Consider the following 19,209-nt stretch of genomic DNA (forward strand, 5'->3'; position numbering starts at 1 on the left):
CAACTTCCAAAACCTCCACCTCCATGTTCAACTTTCTACTATGAAGCAACCCAACCAACCCACACCCTGAACCATCTCACGATGTATTGCCAAAAACTGCCGCGCTCCCCTCAAGCTCGACGGCTCCCTCGAGAGCCTCAACCCTGCCGCCTTCAACCTTCTCGTCGGTGCGTCCTCATCCCTCCCATCCCTCCCCTCACTACCACGCACACTACTAATACCCGCCTGGCTCAACCCCCCTCCGACCCCCCCCCAATCCCTCCCACCTTTTAGACCCGCCTACGCGCCCGAGCGTAAAACCCTCTACGAAACCGCCTCCACTTACGCATACATACTATGCAGCAAAGCAGAGGTTCGGTTCAGATGATGGACTTCGAACAAGCTGGTGGAGTTTCACGTGATGTAGATGAAGTGCCGCCGCCCTGGCCGTCATTCGATAACTGGATATCCGTAAACGGCTTCCGAGCTGAAATTATGGCTAGGCAGCATCGCGTAGAAGCGCTAAAGAGATACCTAAAACGTAAAAACAGGCGCGGCAATTCGTCGGGAAAAGAAGGCTGGTGGATCTGCGAAATATACGATAAAGGGTAAATCCTAACGCTACCTCGCCACGACTACAAGCTAATTGTATCAGACACCCTTCCACTTCAAGTAGATCATGCGGCCATGCTGTTGCGTCATACCATTCAAGTGCAGAAGTATTGGGCAGGGTCCCAAATGCTAATCGTTGGTTCTCAAACCACCGCCTGGAGGCGGTTGGCGAAAGCGAACTGGGACGCGAAAGCGATTGTGGGACACTTCGGGAGCGGACTCGCGACGCGACACGACCGACCATGAACACGACTGACAACGTAACAATGCTGTAAATATATATAACGTACATGTATAACGTATTTCACAAGCGAGTTGGCCACCCAAGCAAGTTGGCCACCAAAACACCAAAACGCGTCAACTTGACTACAGTCAACTATGCCACAACCAACACAAGCCCAATCCTCAAATCAAGAGGGTAGAATACTATTAGCTATTCAGGCACTAAAGGAACGTCAATTTAAGAGTGTCCGAGCTGCTGCATTATCATACGACGTGTCACGTAGTACCCTTACCAACAGAATGAATGGAATGACCTCCCGACGTGATTCTACCCCAAAATCACAAAACCTAACTTCGTACGAAGAGTCAGCTCTTGTTCAGTATATTCTCGACCTAGATTCGCGTGGATTTCCGCCCCGGCCGCAAGCTGTGCAAGAAATGGCAGACCTACTACTCTCCGAACGAGGTGAGAGCCCTACTGGGAAGAACTGGACTAGTAACTTCATAACGCGTCGTACGGAACTTAAAGCAAAGTTTAGTCGGAAGTACGATTACAAACGAGCAAAATGCGAAGATCCAAAGATAATTGAAGGGTGGTTCACCCTCGTACGAAACACAGTCGCAAAATATGGCATCTTAGAGCAGGACATCTACAACTTTGATGAAGCAGGTTTCGCAATGGGAGTTATTGCTACTGCAAAGGTAGTCACAAGCTCAGAAGCAAAGAGCCGTCCGAAGACTATACAGCCAGGGAATAGAGAGTGGGTGTCAATTATCCAAGGTGTTAATTCGTACGGATGGGCACTCCCGCCGTTCATTATTTTCAAGGCGCAGAATCACCTCTCAGCTTGGTACGAAGACTCAGGATTACCAGACAATTGGGTGATTACGCTTAGTGAGAATGGGTGGACTTCAAATTCAATTGGGTATGAGTGGATTCAACACTTCAATCGACATACAAATGCTCGTACGGTCGGAACCTATCGCCTTCTTATTCTTGATGGACATGAGAGCCACATCTCTGCTCAATTTCAACACTACTGCACAGAACGGAAGATAATTACCCTCTGTATGCCACCACACTCATCACACATTCTTCAGCCTCTTGATGTGAGCTGCTTTGCGCCACTAAAGCTTTCGTACGGAAAGCAGATTGAAACCTTCGTACGGAACCGGCTAAACCACATCACAAAGCTTGAGTTCCTCTCTGCATTCAAAGAAGCATTCAAAGCTACGTTTACAGAGCAGAACATCAAGAGCGGATTCCGAGCTACAGGACTAGTTCCGTACGAGCCACAGAGTGTCCTCTCTCACTTAAATCTACGCTTAAGGACTCCAACACCTCCTATAGTTGAGAGTGACAATTGGACTTCAAAGACTCCTCAAACTATAAGGGAGCTTAACTTTCAAACAGAGCACATTAAGAACCGCATCGTACGACATCAGAATAGCTCTCCTACCTCAATTAATGATGCTGTTAGCTGCCTTGTTAAAGGGGCGGAAATGATGATGCATTCTGCTGTTCTACTTAAGGCAGAAGTTAAGGCTCTACAAGCGGCAAATGAACAGAAAAAGAGGAGGGAAAGGAAGCGCAAGAGGCGTATAATGCAAGGGGGCAGTCTCTCCGTACGAGAGGGAGAGGATATGCTTCAGAGTGCTGAGGTAGAAGCTCAAGTCCGTACGGAGGTGGCAAGTGAGCATTGTCGGCAGGTGGGTTCTACAGGCCGACAGAAGCGCTGTGGCATATGTGGTATTATGGGCCATAACTCCCGTACATGTACGAGGCACAAGGATTCAATTACGATCGAATAAGGGTCATTATGTAGGGTGGTGGTGTAGTAGTAGGCAGTAATAGTCAATTTTGGTGTTTTGGTGGCCAACTTGCTTGGGTGGCCAACTCGCTTGTGAAATACGTTAGCGAAAGCGCCAAACAAGCGAAAGCGCCAAAATGATGCGGTGACCAAACCCCCCAACTAAATGTTAAATTCCTCAACAACAAAACATGCCCCATAAAAACGATGAAAGCCAATTAGTGCTAGCTATCCAGGCTATGCAAAGCGACCCAAAGTTACGCCTTCGAGTTGCTGCTAGGATCTATTCTGTGGACCACCGCAAGCTAGGTCGTCGTCTAGAAGGTGTACCTTCACGACGCGATATCCAAGCCAACTCACGGAAATTAACTAACCTAGAGGAGTCCGTCCTTGTTCAGTATATACTCGACCTAGCTGCCAAAGGGTTTCCTCCTCGGCTGTCTGTTGTTGAAGATATGGCAAGTCGACTACTTGCAACACGCGACGCGTCACGCGTTGGGTCGCGTTGGGCTTCAAACTTTGTTAAGCGGCGTGTAGAGCTCCAGACACGCTTTCAGCGCAAATACGACTACCAGAGGGCTAAGTGCGAAGATCCAGAAGTTATTAATGGCTGGTTTGAGCTTGTGCGTAACACAATTGCGAAATATGGTATCGATGAAGCAGATATCTACAACTTTGATGAGACTGGGTTTATGATGGGCGTTATCTCAACTGCTATGGTTGTAACAAGCTCAGACGGGCGGGCAAAAGCAAAGAAGGTACAGCCTGGTAATCGGGAATGGGTTACAGTAATCCAAGGCGTTAGTTCTCAAGGTTGGGCAGTACCACCATTTATCATTGTTGCAGGCAAAAACCACGTTACATCTTGGTATGAGAATAGTGGATTTTCAAGCGATTGGGTGATTTCTGTTACTGAAAATGGCTGGACTACAAATGAGAGAGGCATGGATTGGATTCAGCACTTTGAGAAGCATACAAAGGCCCGGAGTGTTGGTGGTTATCGCTTGTTAGTCCTTGATGGTCATGAGAGCCACCACTCAGATGAGTTTGAGGAGTACTGCAAGGAACACAACATTATTACGCTTTGTATGCCTGCTCACTCTTCTCATCTACTCCAGCCACTTGATGTTGGCTGTTTCGGCCCGTTAAAGCAGGCCTATGGTCGGCAAATTGAAGATATGATGCAGGCTCATATTTCTCATATTACAAAGGATGACTTCTTTCCTGCCTTCCACGCTGCATTTAACACTACAATGACGGAAAGTAACATTCGAGGCGGGTTCCGAGGGGCAGGGCTTCTTCCATTTGACCCTGAGAGAGTGATATCTACACTTGATCTTAAGTTAAGGACACCAACGCCTCCAAGCTCCCGCCCAGGTACTGCTCAACCTTGGGTTTCTCAGACACCAAACAACCCAATTGAAGCTATGTCACAGTCTACATTTATTAAAACTCGGATTTCACGCCATCAAAATAGCTCTCCAACCTCAATCTATGCAGCTGTTGACCAGTTTACAAAGGGTGCATCGCAAATAATGCATCAATTAGCACTGCTAAAGGGAGAGAACCAAAACCTACGACAGGCAAATGAAGTACTAAGCAAGCGCCGGAGAGCTAGGAAAACACGACTACAGCAAGGAGGATCACTTAGTCAACAAGGGGCGCAAGAGCTACAGGATGAGAGGGATGTTGTGCAGCAGGTAGAGCAGGAAATAAAATTATCTACCCTCACGACAAACATTGCGATAAATCTACCACAACATTAGAAATCAATTGAAACTACTCGGAGTCCTCTTCCTCAGAGGTGTCTATTACAATCTGACACGTGCGCGCATTGTGCCCAGTCTCACCACACTTGCCACAGCGACGGGCACGGGTTTCTTCCCTTGGCTTCCGACCACGGCTTGCCCTTATTTCTTGGCGCTTTCGCTTGTTTGGCGCTTTCGCTATACATGTACGTTAAGTTATAGAATTAAATAATTAAAAAAGATTTGGATCAATATTGTCAGGCAGTGATTGATCATCACAGCCACCGTCACTTGCATCGTGAATCATGTCGTAGTCCAAGCCTGCAAAGTTCACGTACCCACTCTCCTCGATGGCTAACAGTCGGTCCGCCTCCTCCTCCTCCTCACGTTTCTTCTGTGTAACGTCCGGGTCAATGATTTCTGTACGTAAGCCAATTGGTGGCTCCGTGTCTGGGTTACTTTTTTGAAATTCATGTAGGTCCTTTTTCCGTGTACGTTCTGCCTTCCGTGCATCGATGCCAGCACGGAGCTGCATCTTACGCTCAACGTTCACCATGCGTGTTCTCTCTCTTTTCTCCCGTGCTTCTTCTAAAAGTTGCTCCTTTACCTTCTTCTCATAAATCCTTTGCCGTGCATGTTCAACTGTAATAGCACCACCTTTTTGAATAGATTTCCGACTTCTAACCTTCTGCTGTCGTTGCTCAGTCATAATAGTAGTAATTTGTACAAGCTCTGACTGGAACAGCTCAGCCTCTGTTAACTGAGTTTGGATTTCAGTATAAGAAGATGCCCACTTTTGCCGTGACGGTGAACTAAGGATCTTATCAAATGTTTGACTCCATGTTGAAAGATCATAACTTGCTTGAAATGCGCGTTGTGGTGTTTCTAAAACTTCTGGTTTTGCATATATAGCAACCTTCTCTTGAATCTTTTCATAGTTAGGTGGCCAAATACCTGCATCTCTAAAAGACTTGATACAGTTACCCTTTGTAAATGTCTGCTTACGGATAGTAGACAAGTCTCTAAAGAAAGATATAACATTATAATCTGTATCAAAATTCCGGATTGCTTGTTGAATTGCACGTCGGTGCCAATGTTTATATTGTGCAAACACAGTAACATCTAGCGGTTGTAGAATATGCGTAAGATGAGACGGAAACACATGTAAGTGTATATTGTGTTGATGTGCAAGTATTATAAACTCTGGAACTTCATGTGAGACATGAGAGTCCATTATTAACAATTTCGTTCTTATAGACGGTGTATGTTGAATAAAATGCTGTAGATATTCCATTGCAAGCTCAGAGTTTGTATATCCGGAATCGGATACTGCAACTTTCTCATCACCGTGTAGATTGTCATGGTACCAACTTTCCATGTGTAATTTTCCTTGTATAATAAGGAACGGTGGAAGTGCAATGCCAGCAGCTGAAATTGTCTCTATAACTGTAAGACTTTGTCTGTTCTCTGGAGCTTGTATATAAAGCTATAAATATTAGAATAATATAAAGTAAGATAAGTAGAAACAACTTACCTCCTTTACTGCAGATGGTACCAACACATGTTCACCGGTGCTCATTCCTACACGGAATCCAACTTCATCAAAGTTGTAGATATCACCTGCAGTAATATCTAGTTGATTACACACATCTTTAAATTCATAAAACCATTCTTTAATAGCTGATACTTCATGAGATGCAACCCGTGCTGCTTCAATTGGCCGGGTTTTTATTGTATGGAAGTTGTGTTGTTGTGTCTTAATCCATGTCTGGAACCACCGTTGTGATGGTGGTGCATGTGTTGGAGTTTCTGCTGCACGTAGTTGGCAGATGGCACTGAACACCATAGGCTTAGTTGCACCGTACCCATTTTCGTACGAGCGTTGGATGTATCTTTGTATAGCTGTAACTTGTACATCAGACAGTACTCTGTTCTGGCCTCCGCGTGGCACAGCGGTGCGTTGTGGTGATGCGCGTCGTTGTCGTAGTCGTATAGTCCGGAGCGTACTTGGGTTTACTCTGTACATCCGTGCTACTGTAGCACTCTTCTCTGTTGGGTTTTCATTTAAAAATTCAATGGCATTTAAAAGAGCTTCATTTTTATTTACTTCAACTACCGGCATAGTTGTGGTTGTAGTTGTGCTCATTGTCGGTCATGTTCATGGTCGGTCGTGTCGCGTCGCGAGTCCGCTCCCGAAGTGTCCCACAATCGCTTTCGCGTCCCAGTTCGCTTTCGCCAACCGCCTCCAGGCGGTGGTTTGAGAACCAACGATTAACTGAAAGGCATCCGAGGGCTGCACAAGAACACCGTCTGCAATGAACCGCTGTACATCGCCAAGGCTGCAACGCTGGTGGAAGCTCAACTTGTCGCTCTCGTTCGTTCTCTGGAGATAGCCCACGCTCTTGTTCCTCTTGTAGCGTCAAATGATACGATATCGAACTCTCGGCATTTGGCAATGATGTCAGCCAGCCCTTCTACCGTTCCTTATAATTCAAGGAAAGCTTTATAACGTGCATGTATAACGAAAGTGCCAAACAAGTGAAAGTGCCAAAATATCGCGACTACCCCATAAGAATTGCGATAAATCCACCACAACAATATAAATTAATTAAAACTACTCAGAGTCCTCTTCCTCAGACCTGTCTATTACAATCTGAAAAGTGCGCGCATTGTGTCCAGTCTCACCACACTTGCCACAGCGACGTGCATGGGTTTCTTCCCTTGGCTTCCGACCACTACTTGCCCTTATTTCTTGCTCTACTTGCTGCACAACGTCCCTCTCGTCCTGTAGCTCCTGTGCTACCTGTTGACTAAGTGATCCTCCTTGCTGTAGTCGTGTTTTTTTAGCTCTCCGGCGCTTGCTTAGCACTTCATTTGCCTGTCGCAGGTTTTGGTTCTCTGCTTTTAACAATGCTAATTGATGCATTATTTGCGATGCACCCTTTGTAAACTGGTCAACAGCTGCATAGATTGAGGTTGGAGAGCTATTTTGATGATGCGCAATTCAGTTTTTAATGAAAGTAGACTGTGATACAGCTTCAGTTGGGTTATTTGGTGTCTGAGAAACCCATGGTTGAGCGGTGTTTGGGCGAGAGGTTGGAGGTGTTGGCGTCTTAAACCTAAGGTCAAGTGTAGATATTACACTCTCAGGGCTAAATGGAAGAAGCCCAGCACCTCGGAACCCTCCCTGAATATTGCTTTCTGTCATTGCAATGTTAAATGCAGCGTGGAAGGCAGGAAAGATGTCATCCTTAGTAATGTGAATAATATGAGCCTGCATCATATCTTCAATTTGCCGACCGTAAGCTCTCTTTAATGGGCCAAAACAGCCAACATCAAGTGGTTGGAGTATATGGGAAGAGTGAGCAGGCATACAAAGCGTAATAATGTTGTGTTCTTTGCAGTACTCCTCAAACTTGTCTGAGTGGTGGCTCTCATGACCATCAAGGACTAACAAGCGATAACCACAAACACTCTGGGGCTTTGTGTGCTTCTCAAAATGCTGAATCCAATCCATACCTCTCTCGTTTGTAGTCCAGCCATTTGCAGTAACAGCGATTACCCAATCTGCTGGAAATCCACTATTCTCATACCAAGATGCAAGGTGGTTTTTACCTGCCACAATGACAAATGGCGGCACTGCCCAACCTTGAGAACTAACGCCTTGGATTACTGTAACCCATTCCCGATTACCAGGCTGCACCTTTTTTGCCTTTGCCTGCCCATCTGAGCTCGTTACTACCATTGCGCTTGAGATGACGCCCATCATAAACCCAGTCTCATCAAAGTTGTAGATATCTGCATTGTTGATGCCATACTTTAGAATTGTGTTCCATACAAGCTCAAACCAGCCACGAATGACTTCTGGATCTTCGCACTTAGCCCTCTGGTAGTCATATTTTCGCTGGAAGCGTGTCCGGAGCTCTACATGGCGCTTAACAAAGTTTGAAGCCCAACGTGACCCGACGCGTGGCGCGTCGCGTGTTGCAAGTAGTCGATTTGCCATATCTTCAACAATAGACAACTGAGGAGGGAACCCTTTAGCAGCTAAGTCAAGTATATACTGAACAAGAACTGATTCCTCTAGGTTACTTAATTTCTGTAAGTTGGCTTGGATATCGCGTCGTGAAGGTACACCTTGTAAACGGTGACGTAGCTTGCGGTGGTCCACGGAATAGATCCTAGCTGCAACTCGAAGGCGCAAATTTGGGTCGCTTTGCATAGCTTGGATAGCTAGCACTAATTTACTTTCATCATTTTTATGGCGCATGTTTTGTTGTGGAGGAATTTAACATTTAGTTGGGGGGGTTGGTCACCGCATCATTTTGGCACTTTCGCTTGTTTGGCACTTTCGTTATACATGCACGTTATGTAATATTTGACTATTTGAATAAGTTAATGTGCGTGCATAACGAATGATACAACATAACGAATGATACACTACCTTGAATCCACACAACTCCTCTAGTAAACAGTAAATCCCTTCACAACAAAAGATGCCGCAGAAAAACGATGAACGCCAAGTTATATTAGTGTAATGGTGGGTGCACCAGATGTGAGAATCTAGCCACCCAAGGAAGGGATGATTTTACTAAGACAACACACTGTCTTAGGAAACAGAGCCAAAGGGTTGTAGCTTAGACTATTCCACAACGCAGCAATCAGGTGTATGATGTGGTGAAGTGGGTTAGACAAGTTGCAACGAATGTTGAGTCTGGGAACTCAGGGGTAAGTCAGAGGTTAACACCTCACTGACTTTTCAGAAACAAGGAGTAACAAGATGAATGCTTGGAAGCTTGTAAAAGACGTGGAAGTATGTGATAGTCGGTTTACTGTATTGTCTGCTTGCCCTTTCTTAAGGAAAGGGCAATCCTATTTATGCCAAAGGAGTGTAGTTCTCTCATTTTCCATGACTTTCCATGACTAACCAGGCTTGGTAAATGTATTAGAAATCAAGTGCGACCCACAACTAGCTTGCTAATCATGTAGCGAATGTAAGAGAATCCCATAGAACCATCTCTTGGGTTCCTAGCCTATAGGAAGTGAAAAGGAGGTCCAAGGTCAGAGTACCTATAGATAAATTATGTCATAACTTAACCAATCTTGTGGGTAACTAAGGAGCGATGACGTGTAATGAATCATAGAGGGTTGTAGAAGCTTCTAGAGCTATCGTTCATGTTCCTAGGCCTCTAGTTGGTAGAGATATGCCATGTGGTAGTATTGGCCCACCCCCTTAAGTGTCATACTGACATTCGTTGCACTCAGTTTGCTATCAAACTCAAGAGCAAACTTAGAAATCTCCTCCTCAAACCTACAAGTCACCATACATATCTTGGCTTATCACACCAACAACAGAAGCAATACTACTCAACGATTGCTGCAAACTCTTCTACTACATCTGTTTATGCTACATACATCACGGCATATCATTTGGACACTCATTGAACAAGTTATTAAGAAAATCTCCTCCTTAAGGGGGTGGGTCAATACTACCACATGGCATATCTCTACCAACTAGAGGCCTAGGAACATGAACGATAGCTCTAGAAGCTTCTACAACCCTCTATGATTCATTACACGTCATCGCTCCTTAGTTACCCACAAGATTGGTTAAGTTATGACATAATTTGTCTATAGGTACTCTGACCTTGGACCTCCTTTTCACTTCCTATAGGCTAGGAACCCAAGAGATGGTTCTATGGGATTCTCTTACATTCGCTACATGATTAGCAAGCTAGTTGTGGGTCGCACTTGATTTCTAATACATTTACCAAGCCTGGTTAGTCATGGAAAGTCATGGAAAATGAGAGAACTACACTCCTTTGGCATAAATAGGATTGCCCTTTCCTTAAGAAAGGGCAAGCAGGCAATACAGTAAATCGACTATCACATACTTCCACGTCTTTTACAAGCTTCCAAGCATTCATCTTGTTACTCCTTGTTTCTGAAAAGTCAGTGAGGTGTTAACCTCTGACTTACCCCTGAGTTCCCAGACTCAACATTCGTTGCAACTTGTCTAACCCACTTCACCACATCATACACCTGATTGCTGCGTTGTGGAATAGTCTAAGCTACAACCCTTTGGCTCTGTTTCCTAAGACAGTGTGTTGTCTTAGTAAATTCATCCCTTCCTTGGGTGGCTAGATTCTCATATCTGGTGCACCCACCATTACATTAAGGAGGAGATTTTCTTAATAACTTGTTCAATGAGTGTCCAAATGATATGCCGTGATGTATGTAGCATAAACAGATGTAGTAGAAGAGTTTGCAGCAATCGTTGAGTAGTATTGCTTTGTTGTTGGTGTGATAAGCCAAGATATGTATGGTGACTTGTAGGTTTGAGGAGGAGATTTCTAAGTTTGCTCTTGAGTTTAATAGTGTAAGGACACAGGGAATACGGCTCTCCGTAGGTGCATATGGGAGTGCGAGTCGGAGGTGATGCTGTATTCTATCCTATAGGTCTACTACGAAGGATACAAAAAAGATGAAGGGGGAACCCCGTTGAGTCTGTTTCCTTAACTCCCGAAACGGGCCCGACTCGGTTATCCCAACCCTAGCCCTGAACCTTCCACCGCAACAGGTCTACATCAGCCCTGAACCCTATACACTTACCGTCCCCCACTATAGTGTAACTCGCTATATGATCCTCTACTGGTTCGAAACCCCACCGAGTCGGATTCCATGTTTGTAGTGACCGTAACAGTTCTGAGACAGGTTCTTCGAGTATCTAGGTACGGAGGCATCCTTACAAATAGCAAACTGAGTGCAACGAATGTCAGTATGACAATTAGCTCTTCAGGCGATGCAAAATGACCCTAAGCTAAGTGCTCGAGCTGCTGGAAAGCTCTATTCTGTCGATCATCAGAAGCTTAGTCGTCGTAAGCATGGTATGCATTCACGACGCAATATTTCTGCCAATTTGCGGAAAATGACCGACTTAGAGGAATCAATCCTTGTCCAGTATATTCTCGACCTAGCTGCTAAAGGATTTCCTCCCCGATTGTCTGTTGTGGGAGATATTGCAAATCGACTTCTCGCGACATGCGACGCGTTACCTGTCAAGACGCGCTGGGCTTCCAACTTTGTTAAACGTCGCATAGAACTCAAAACAAGGTTCCAGCGCAAATACGACTATCAGAGGGCTAAATGCGAAGACCCAGTAATTATTCGTAGCTGGTTTGAGCTTGTGCGAAACACAATTGTGAAGTACGGCATCCACGATGCGGATATTTACAACTTCGATGAGACAGGGTTTATGATGGGCATTATTTCAACTGCAACAGTGGTAACAAGCTCTGATGGACATACGAAGGCAAAGAAGTACAGCCTGGCAATCGTGAATGGGCTACAGTAATACAGGGTGTTAATTCCCAAGGCTGGGCGATTCCACCATTTATTATTGTTGCAGGCAAAAACCACCTCATGTCTTGGTATGAAAACAGTGGATTTCCACCAAACTGGGTAATTGCTGTTACAGATAATGGTTGGACAACAAATGAGAAAGGCATGGATTGGATCCGACATTTCGAGAAGCATACAAAACCTCGAACTGTAGGTGGTTATCGTTTGTTGATCGTTGATGGTCATGAAAGCCATCACTCAGACGAATTTGAGGAATACTGCAAGGAAAACAATATTATCACTCTATGTATGCCGGCTCATTCTTTCTCATATCCTCCAACCACTCAATGTTGGGTGTTTTGGCCCACTGAAAAGGGCTTATGGGCAGCAAATCGAAAACATGATGCAGGCTCACATCACGCATATTACAAAGGATGACTTCTTTCCCGCATTTCACGCTGCTTTCTTTATTGCAATGACTGAAAACAACATCTGAGGAGGCTTCCGAGGCACTGGGTTTTTCCCATTTGATCCTGATAGTGTGGTTTCTATGCTTGATCTCAGATTTAGAACCCCGACACCACAAAACTCCCGCCCTAGCACCGCTCAACCTTGGGTTTCCCAGACACCAAATAACCAAAATGAAGCCTTATCACAGACAGCTTTCATTAAAAATCGAATTGCACATCATCAAAATAGCTCACCAACCTCTATTTACAATGCTGTTGACCAATTTGCAAAGGGAGCATCACAAATGATGTATCAATTAGCATTGTTAAAAGCAGAGAACGAAATGCTTCAGCAAGGGATGGAACAACTTAGCAAACGCAGAAGGGCTAAAAAACACGCCTACAGCAAGGAGATCACTTACACAACACGAAGCACAAGAGTTACAAGATGAGAGGGACCTTGCGCAACAAGTAAAGCAAGAAACACAGGCAGGGAGTGGTCGGAAGCCAAGGAAAGAAACACGCGCAAGGCGCTGTGGCAACTGTGGTGGCACAAAACACAATGCACGCACCTGTCAGATGGTAATAGAGGTATCTGAGGATGAGTATTCTACATAGCTTTAATTGATTTATAGCGTTGTAGTGGAATTATCATAGTATTTGTTAAGTGAGCACATTGGACTGTATCATTCGTTATGTTGTATCATTCGTTATGCACGCACGTTAGTCATGATTATTATAATATATTTAGTAAGCCAGCTCTCTAATGGCGGAGGCTGTAGGTGTAGGCTCTGGAGCTAGTAGACTGTAGAAAATATCATACTTCTATTAGCTCTAAGCCCTAGGTAATACTGCTTAAGGATCCATTTCTTAAGGGCTTCTGCACAGTCCGAGCTCGCCGTTTGAGGCTCATCCGTAGTGTTGATTCGGAGACTTTGAAAATGCGACAGGTAGCAATTATAGACTCAGAAGGGTTTTCTGCAAGCCACTCATGGGCATTTGATATAGGAGTCCCCTCCTATACCCCTTCCCCATACTCAGCCCCTACCAACTACATAATTCAACTGCAGCTGACACCAAACTAGCCCACTTACTTAATCCCCCCATCATCCTTCCCCACCTTCCCCGGCGATTGACGCTGCACGAAATAATTAAATAATTTTGACGACATGCATTGCATCCTCGTCCCTTCTCCCGCGGCCCCTCGGCACACCACGAAAACGGCGGTACAGGACGTCATTCCCTCCCCAGCCCGCCGTTCCCGCTTCCTTGTCCCATGTCCCGTGTCCCCCGCAACGTGAAGAATCTAAAACAATAACATTCGTCGTACCCTGCACCTACTTGTACATCTCACGTCGCACACAACATCATTTTTCTTTTTGGAAGTAACACTTATCACTTTCAATACCACCTCGCCCATACAGACCCAATTACTCTTTACCACCCACCACCTATTATCACATACACATCTCATCTACCCCGCCACCAACCAACCAACCAACCAAACCACCAAAGCAATGGCTCCCCTAACCCCCACCTGGCCCCAGCCCTCCCACGGCGACATCCAAGAGGTCGTCGTCAACGACGCAGCATTCACCTCCAAGTCCCTCTCCAAAGTCACCGTCGCGCCCTACGGCGTCTTCGCCAAGATCGATTTCCTGCCCGCCACGCCAGCGAGCGAACCCACCTACGCCACGGTGCAGCAAGGACGAGATACGCATTTGAATCTGAATAGCGATTTAGTTTATATTAACCATAGTTGTGATCCTAGTTTGGTTGGTCTTCCCCTCCCTTCCCAACCCCCATCCCCCCTCAACCCGCTCCCCCAGTTCCCCCGCACCCCCAGACCTCAAGGCGGAGAGAGCAACGAGGATTGAGGAATAGAACCCCAACTAACCTCCCCCCAACAGATCCTCGACATCCCAACCCTCTCCTTCCTCGCCGGCCCCCGCGGCCTCCGCCCCGCCGACGAACTAACCTTCTTCTACCCCTCCACCGAATGGGCCATGGCGCAACCCTTCACCTGTTTCTGCTCCTCCCCCCACTGCCGGGGCGTAATCAACGGCGCCGGCGCTATGAGCCAGAAATCCCTTGAGGGGATCTATTTGAACGGGTATATCAGGGATATGCTTGCTGAGAGATGGGTGAGGGAGAGTAATGGCGTGAAGGGGGGGGAGAAGGCGAGGGTGAATGGGGAGAGGGGCGTGACGAGTAGGGAGTTGAGTGGGGAGATGGGGGGGGATACTGTTAGGGCTTAAATCGGGGGGGAGGCTCAACGCTGGGGGAGGGGGGTGGAGAGGAGGTGTGGAGAGGAGGTGCGCTCTGCGCAGTGGATTCAACATCCTTGAAAAGCTTAGTTGGTTTTTGCATGTTTTATGCTTTTTAGACAGATTAGATACGTTGCGAGTGGTTTCAGACGAGGGTTGGATAATTATCTTTCTTTCGTAATCTTCTGTCTCTGGTCTAATCTATCCCTTGATCGACACTCCCGCCGCCATCCCGAGGCAACGATCACACGTACACACACGCCCTTGACTCCAGCAGCTGCAGCCTGGCCCATTGCATCCGCCTCGCTCTTGGAAAAAATAAAAACAAACAGCCCTATCAACAAATATCCAAACCTAGATATACCCCAATCCCATCCCGCTCACCAAACCCCAAAAAACACACAGCCATCGAAACGAAGCCCCGAGAAAAGGAGCGTCCTGAGCTCCCCCCAAAAGTGATCCTTAACACCAACTCCCCGAAAGCAAAAACAAAACAAAAAAAGTATAGCTGTCGCAGCCCAAGCCCCCCTATCGCCTTCCATTACCCCTTCCGAACACCAAACGCACACAAAAAGTACTAATACAGTAGTCTCTGACCCAGAAAAAATACACAACACAAAAAAAAAACGGATAGAAGGATAGAAGGATCACATAATCCCCGTCTTAACCTTCCTCCTCATCGACCCCCCTGTGACCACCCCCAACGCACTAAGCGTATTCTCCGACGGCCCCGACGGTCCAGATAGAGACTTCGACCTCGTAGTAGGGGGCATCGGTTCCGGGTCATCCGACGACCCCGCCGCCTCCCTCGACTCCGCAACGCTATTCTTCAAGCTCTGTCGCAGCTTCTCATCAAAGATACTGACCAGCCTCTCGCTATACTGGTCCAACAACCCCGCCAGCGCAGCCTCGCTGATCTTCCGGGTCTTAAGACTCTTCTCCAGGACAGCTTGGGCGGTTAATCGGAGCTCCTGGTCTAGTTCCTTCAGACCATCCTCTTTGATCGTCTCGGAGCTGGTTAATTTCTTCCGATACGCGCGCAGCGTCCGACAGACTTGCTCAGTCGCCATATTCACGCTGCCAAACTCATTATAACTCGCCGGCCCAGCACTCTTATTGCGCCCCCGCAAATCAACAAGCGATGCCTTGCGAGCCCCCAGATTACTCCGGCCCTTTGGCGAAGGAGGCGGCGAACGGGAGCGATTGCGCGCCGATGACCGGCGCAAACCGCTCGCGTCGTCGGAGGAGGCGAAGCTATAGGGGCCTGCCATGGCGGGGATAGGCGGCATAGAGAGCTTGGAGGAGTTGGCGTTCATGGAGTACTTTGAAGTTTTGCGGCGGAGGAGGCGCGGGGGGGAGGTGCGGCCGGTGGGGGTGGTTGCTGTGGAGGGGCGGGAGAATTCGGCGAGCTCGGCTTTGGAGAGGACGCGGCGGAGGGGGGGCATGTTGGAGGTGAGTTCCTTGGGGGGTGAGGAGTCGTCGGGGGTGAGGGTCGGTTCGGGGTATATTATTTCTGGGGTGCGGGTGCTGAGATCCCAGATCATGATTGTTGAGTCGGAGCCCGTAGAGATGAGCGTGGTCTGCTCTGGAGTCTCCAACAAGGCAACGTCAGTGACGGAGCTTGTGTGGCCGAATCCACGGTCCAAGAACGAGCCAGTGCAACCATCATATATCCTGACAGACTTGTCGGTTCCAGAAACGCCGGCCAAAATCAGAGGTCGTCCTGGCATCAGCTTCCCCATCTTCAAAGAATCCATCACGACGGCGTCATTCCCATCCGTGTCGGCAGCTTTGAAGGTGGAAAGCATCTTTCCTGTCGTAATGTCGAATGTAGCAACCGTGCGGTCCATCATCGAAACAATCACTGAAGTGACGGAGGGGTCATTATCAGTCGTTGTCATCGAGACTGGTGTTGCTTTCAGGGTGATAACCCTAATAGGGATCGCTGCAATGACCTGCTGGTCACCGACTTCCTTCGTGACAATCTGCCGTATTTGAATCGTACGATCAGAGCTGCTCGAGATAATCTTATCCCCGTCATCACAGAAGCATACACTCGTCACGCTCCCAGTGTGCTCATCCATGGTCTGCAGCAAGACCCACGTATCCCCCATCCTCTTGAAAAGTTGAACTGTGCGGTCCCTACCAGAGGTCGCAACCAATGTCATCGTCTTTCCTTCATATATCGCAATGTCCTCGACATCCGAGTTGTGCGCCTTCGCTACAAACGAACAGGTATGTTTGGGGGTATCTATAATCCGTATAACGCCGTATTTATCGCCTGCCACAAAGAAGCTTCCACCATCTGAGGCTCGTACAACCAGACACTGGTTGATAACTTCCTCTTCGCCACCACCCACTTGCTCTAGATCGATTTGGAATGATCCTTTGCAATGGCCCTCTAAATCCCAGAATATAACATTTCCTGCAGAGTCCCATGACAAGAAGTCTGCGCTAAGACTATTTGGGCTCAGCAGCCTCACGCCCATCACTGAACCTCGGTGGGCTGTAAGAGGGGTTACATGCCCAGACTCTTCCGAGCCATCTTTCATGATCTTGATGGCATGGCGTGAATCGACAGTAACCACGTGTCCATTTATAATAGACATGGCGCAAAGATTGCCGTCTGAAGTCTCGGCAGCACTGTTGAAATCCTCCTCAAATGGCGACGATGGTGGGGTACTCGGCGTCAGGAGTTCATCAAAGGTCATAATCTTAGTCGCGCCCAAGCGGCCACCAATCCGTATTAACTTGCGCGATGCATCTACAGACACGCATGTCACGGCAAATTCGGCATGAGCTACCTTGAGTAATTGGTTCTGATCGTTATTGTCGTCGACCAGGGCAATATGGCCTTTCTCCGAGCATACGACAGCTTTCGTTTCAGAAATGCTAGCAGCGCAGCTGAACGTCGCGTCGATCAAACCCCCAAGCAGGCAATTTCTGCCGCTGAGAGTTCTCGTGACGGTTGCTGGAGTTGAGGCAGTGCCGTCGAGATTGAACCTCTGTTTCAGAGGTGATGAACTCGTGTTGTCCTCAACTCTCCAGACCTTCACGTGGCGCGTGCCAACACTGTCAAGTTAGCATTAGAAAGGGGCCGACTGGAATGGGATGCATACGTTATTAGACTGTTTCCCATCCACATCATGCTTTTAATGCTGCTAGTGCACTTGTTGCTCGCGTGTAGCCTGGCAGCGCCAGTGCTCGATATGCGCCACATGTAGAGAAAGCCGTCATTTGGAGAACCCAAAGTGGCTAGGTGGCGTCCATCGGGACTAAACGAAACAGCTGTGACGCCGAAAGTATGCTCGTTCAATATGACGAGCGGAGCATCTGATGACTCTTGGAGGTTGAATATCAGCACCCTAGGTGTATAGCCCGTCTCGCCCACGGCGAGAAATCGCCCATCCCTGCTGATAGACAGGCATGTCGCGGCCTTGATTCTCTCCCTGCTTGTCCAGGTTTTCGAGAGGGGCGAATCGCTCCAGACTGCGCGAGAGGTGGTTGGCGTCGAAGGGGAGAATCCAATGGCAGATTCTCGTAGAGATGCGCCCGTTCTGTTTCGTGAATCGTTCGCGGTGTTCATGGGGGTTGATGGAGTCGTCGCAGCTGCGGGTATCACTGGTACGGCGGTCGGATGCGCCCTGAAGAATCGCTGAGAGTATTGCGAGTCCTCCTCTAACTGGACGACGACGACGGCAGCGCCCGCGACATATGCGAAAATGTTGCCATTTGACAGGCTATCGAATCCAGTTGGGGAGCTGACGGTGGTCCCTAGGATCCTCTTCAACGAGAGACCAGCTTCGTACAGAGGTCGGCATTTGTTTGGGGAGCGCGGCGTGCGTGGGTATGGCGGGTTGTTTGGCGTCGGCTTGATCCCCAAGCCGCTGTTGGCGGCAATCGTCCGTGGATTCGAGGGTGTAAACAACATATTTCAGCCATGTGCTGTCGCTCAGTCCAATGAGTGTTTGTTCAGCGATGGTTGTAGTTGAGAGAGAAAGGTGCCTTGCTGCGCATTCTTGGGGGGTTGTTTGTAAAGAACGAGTCGCTGGGGGCGTGAAATCTGTAGTCGACAAAAGATGGGTGTTTATCACAACAAGAGAGGTGGGAGGTGAATCAAGGTGAAATTTAACAGGGTATAACGCGTGCTGATGTTTTATGAACGAGAGACAAGAAATCAGAAGCGACGAAGAAGAGAGAGAGAGGATGAAGGGAAATTGCGAGGATTCAAATGGCTTGGCTTGAATTGCTGAAGGAGTGGAAGTAATGAGGGGAGTATTTTTTGACGATATGAAGATATTTCTCCCTTCTGTCGTCGGGGTCAAGGGGAGAGAGAGCTCTGGGCATGGACGGGAGCTTCCTTCTTGCCCTAAAGGTCCAAGCTTTCCGGATTGGGAAGACGCGAGCGCGTTTTGGGATTCTGGGGGGGTCAGTAGATGCCTGAGGTATTACTTTTACCACTATCACCACTCTTAGGACTACTTTACTTCTTTACTGTCCTAAGAATGGTGATAGTGATAAAAGTGGTACCTCAGGCACTAACTAGTTAACTATAACTAGGAACTATAACTAAGTTAGGTAACTTAGTTATAGTTAGTTAGGTAACTTAGCATAGTTCAGTGCAAAGTAACTCATACACCAAAACACTGCCAGTAGATACTTACTTACCTGTAGCCTGGTAGTTGGGGGTCACTGAGAGTGCTATTAGTAAATTCTCCCCTATGAAACTACAAAAATTGGATTTGTGTGTGTGTGGAATTAAAATGGAGCTTGGCAGAAA

General features: G+C 47.4%; 2 protein-coding genes across 2 annotated transcripts; one reads left to right on the top strand and one right to left on the bottom strand.

Moving 5' to 3' along the window:
* Positions 1 to 13,519: 13,519 nt before the first annotated feature.
* VC83_03834 (uncharacterized protein) lies at positions 13,520 to 14,420 on the top strand (the record flags this gene model as incomplete). Its single annotated transcript, XM_024467476.1, has 2 exons — positions 13,520 to 13,937; positions 14,073 to 14,420. The coding sequence occupies exons 1-2, from the start codon at positions 13,680 to 13,682 to the stop codon at positions 14,418 to 14,420; spliced, it is 606 nt and encodes a 201-aa protein (XP_024325073.1). The 5' UTR covers positions 13,520 to 13,679.
* A 170-nt stretch (positions 14,421 to 14,590) lies between these two features.
* Positions 14,591 to 18,855, bottom strand: VC83_03835 (uncharacterized protein). Its single transcript, XM_024467477.1, has 2 exons — positions 17,549 to 18,855; positions 14,591 to 17,501 (listed from the first exon to the last, which is right to left on the bottom strand). Exons 1-2 carry the CDS (start codon positions 18,358 to 18,360, stop codon positions 15,077 to 15,079), a joined length of 3,237 nt encoding a protein of 1,078 aa, XP_024325072.1. The 5' UTR covers positions 18,361 to 18,855; the 3' UTR covers positions 14,591 to 15,076.
* Positions 18,856 to 19,209: the final 354 nt, after the last annotated feature.

This window comes from Pseudogymnoascus destructans (genome assembly GCF_001641265.1).
Source record: "Pseudogymnoascus destructans isolate 20631-21 unplaced genomic scaffold scaffold_8, whole genome shotgun sequence".
Taxonomy (NCBI): domain Eukaryota; kingdom Fungi; phylum Ascomycota; class Leotiomycetes; order Thelebolales; family Thelebolaceae; genus Pseudogymnoascus; species Pseudogymnoascus destructans.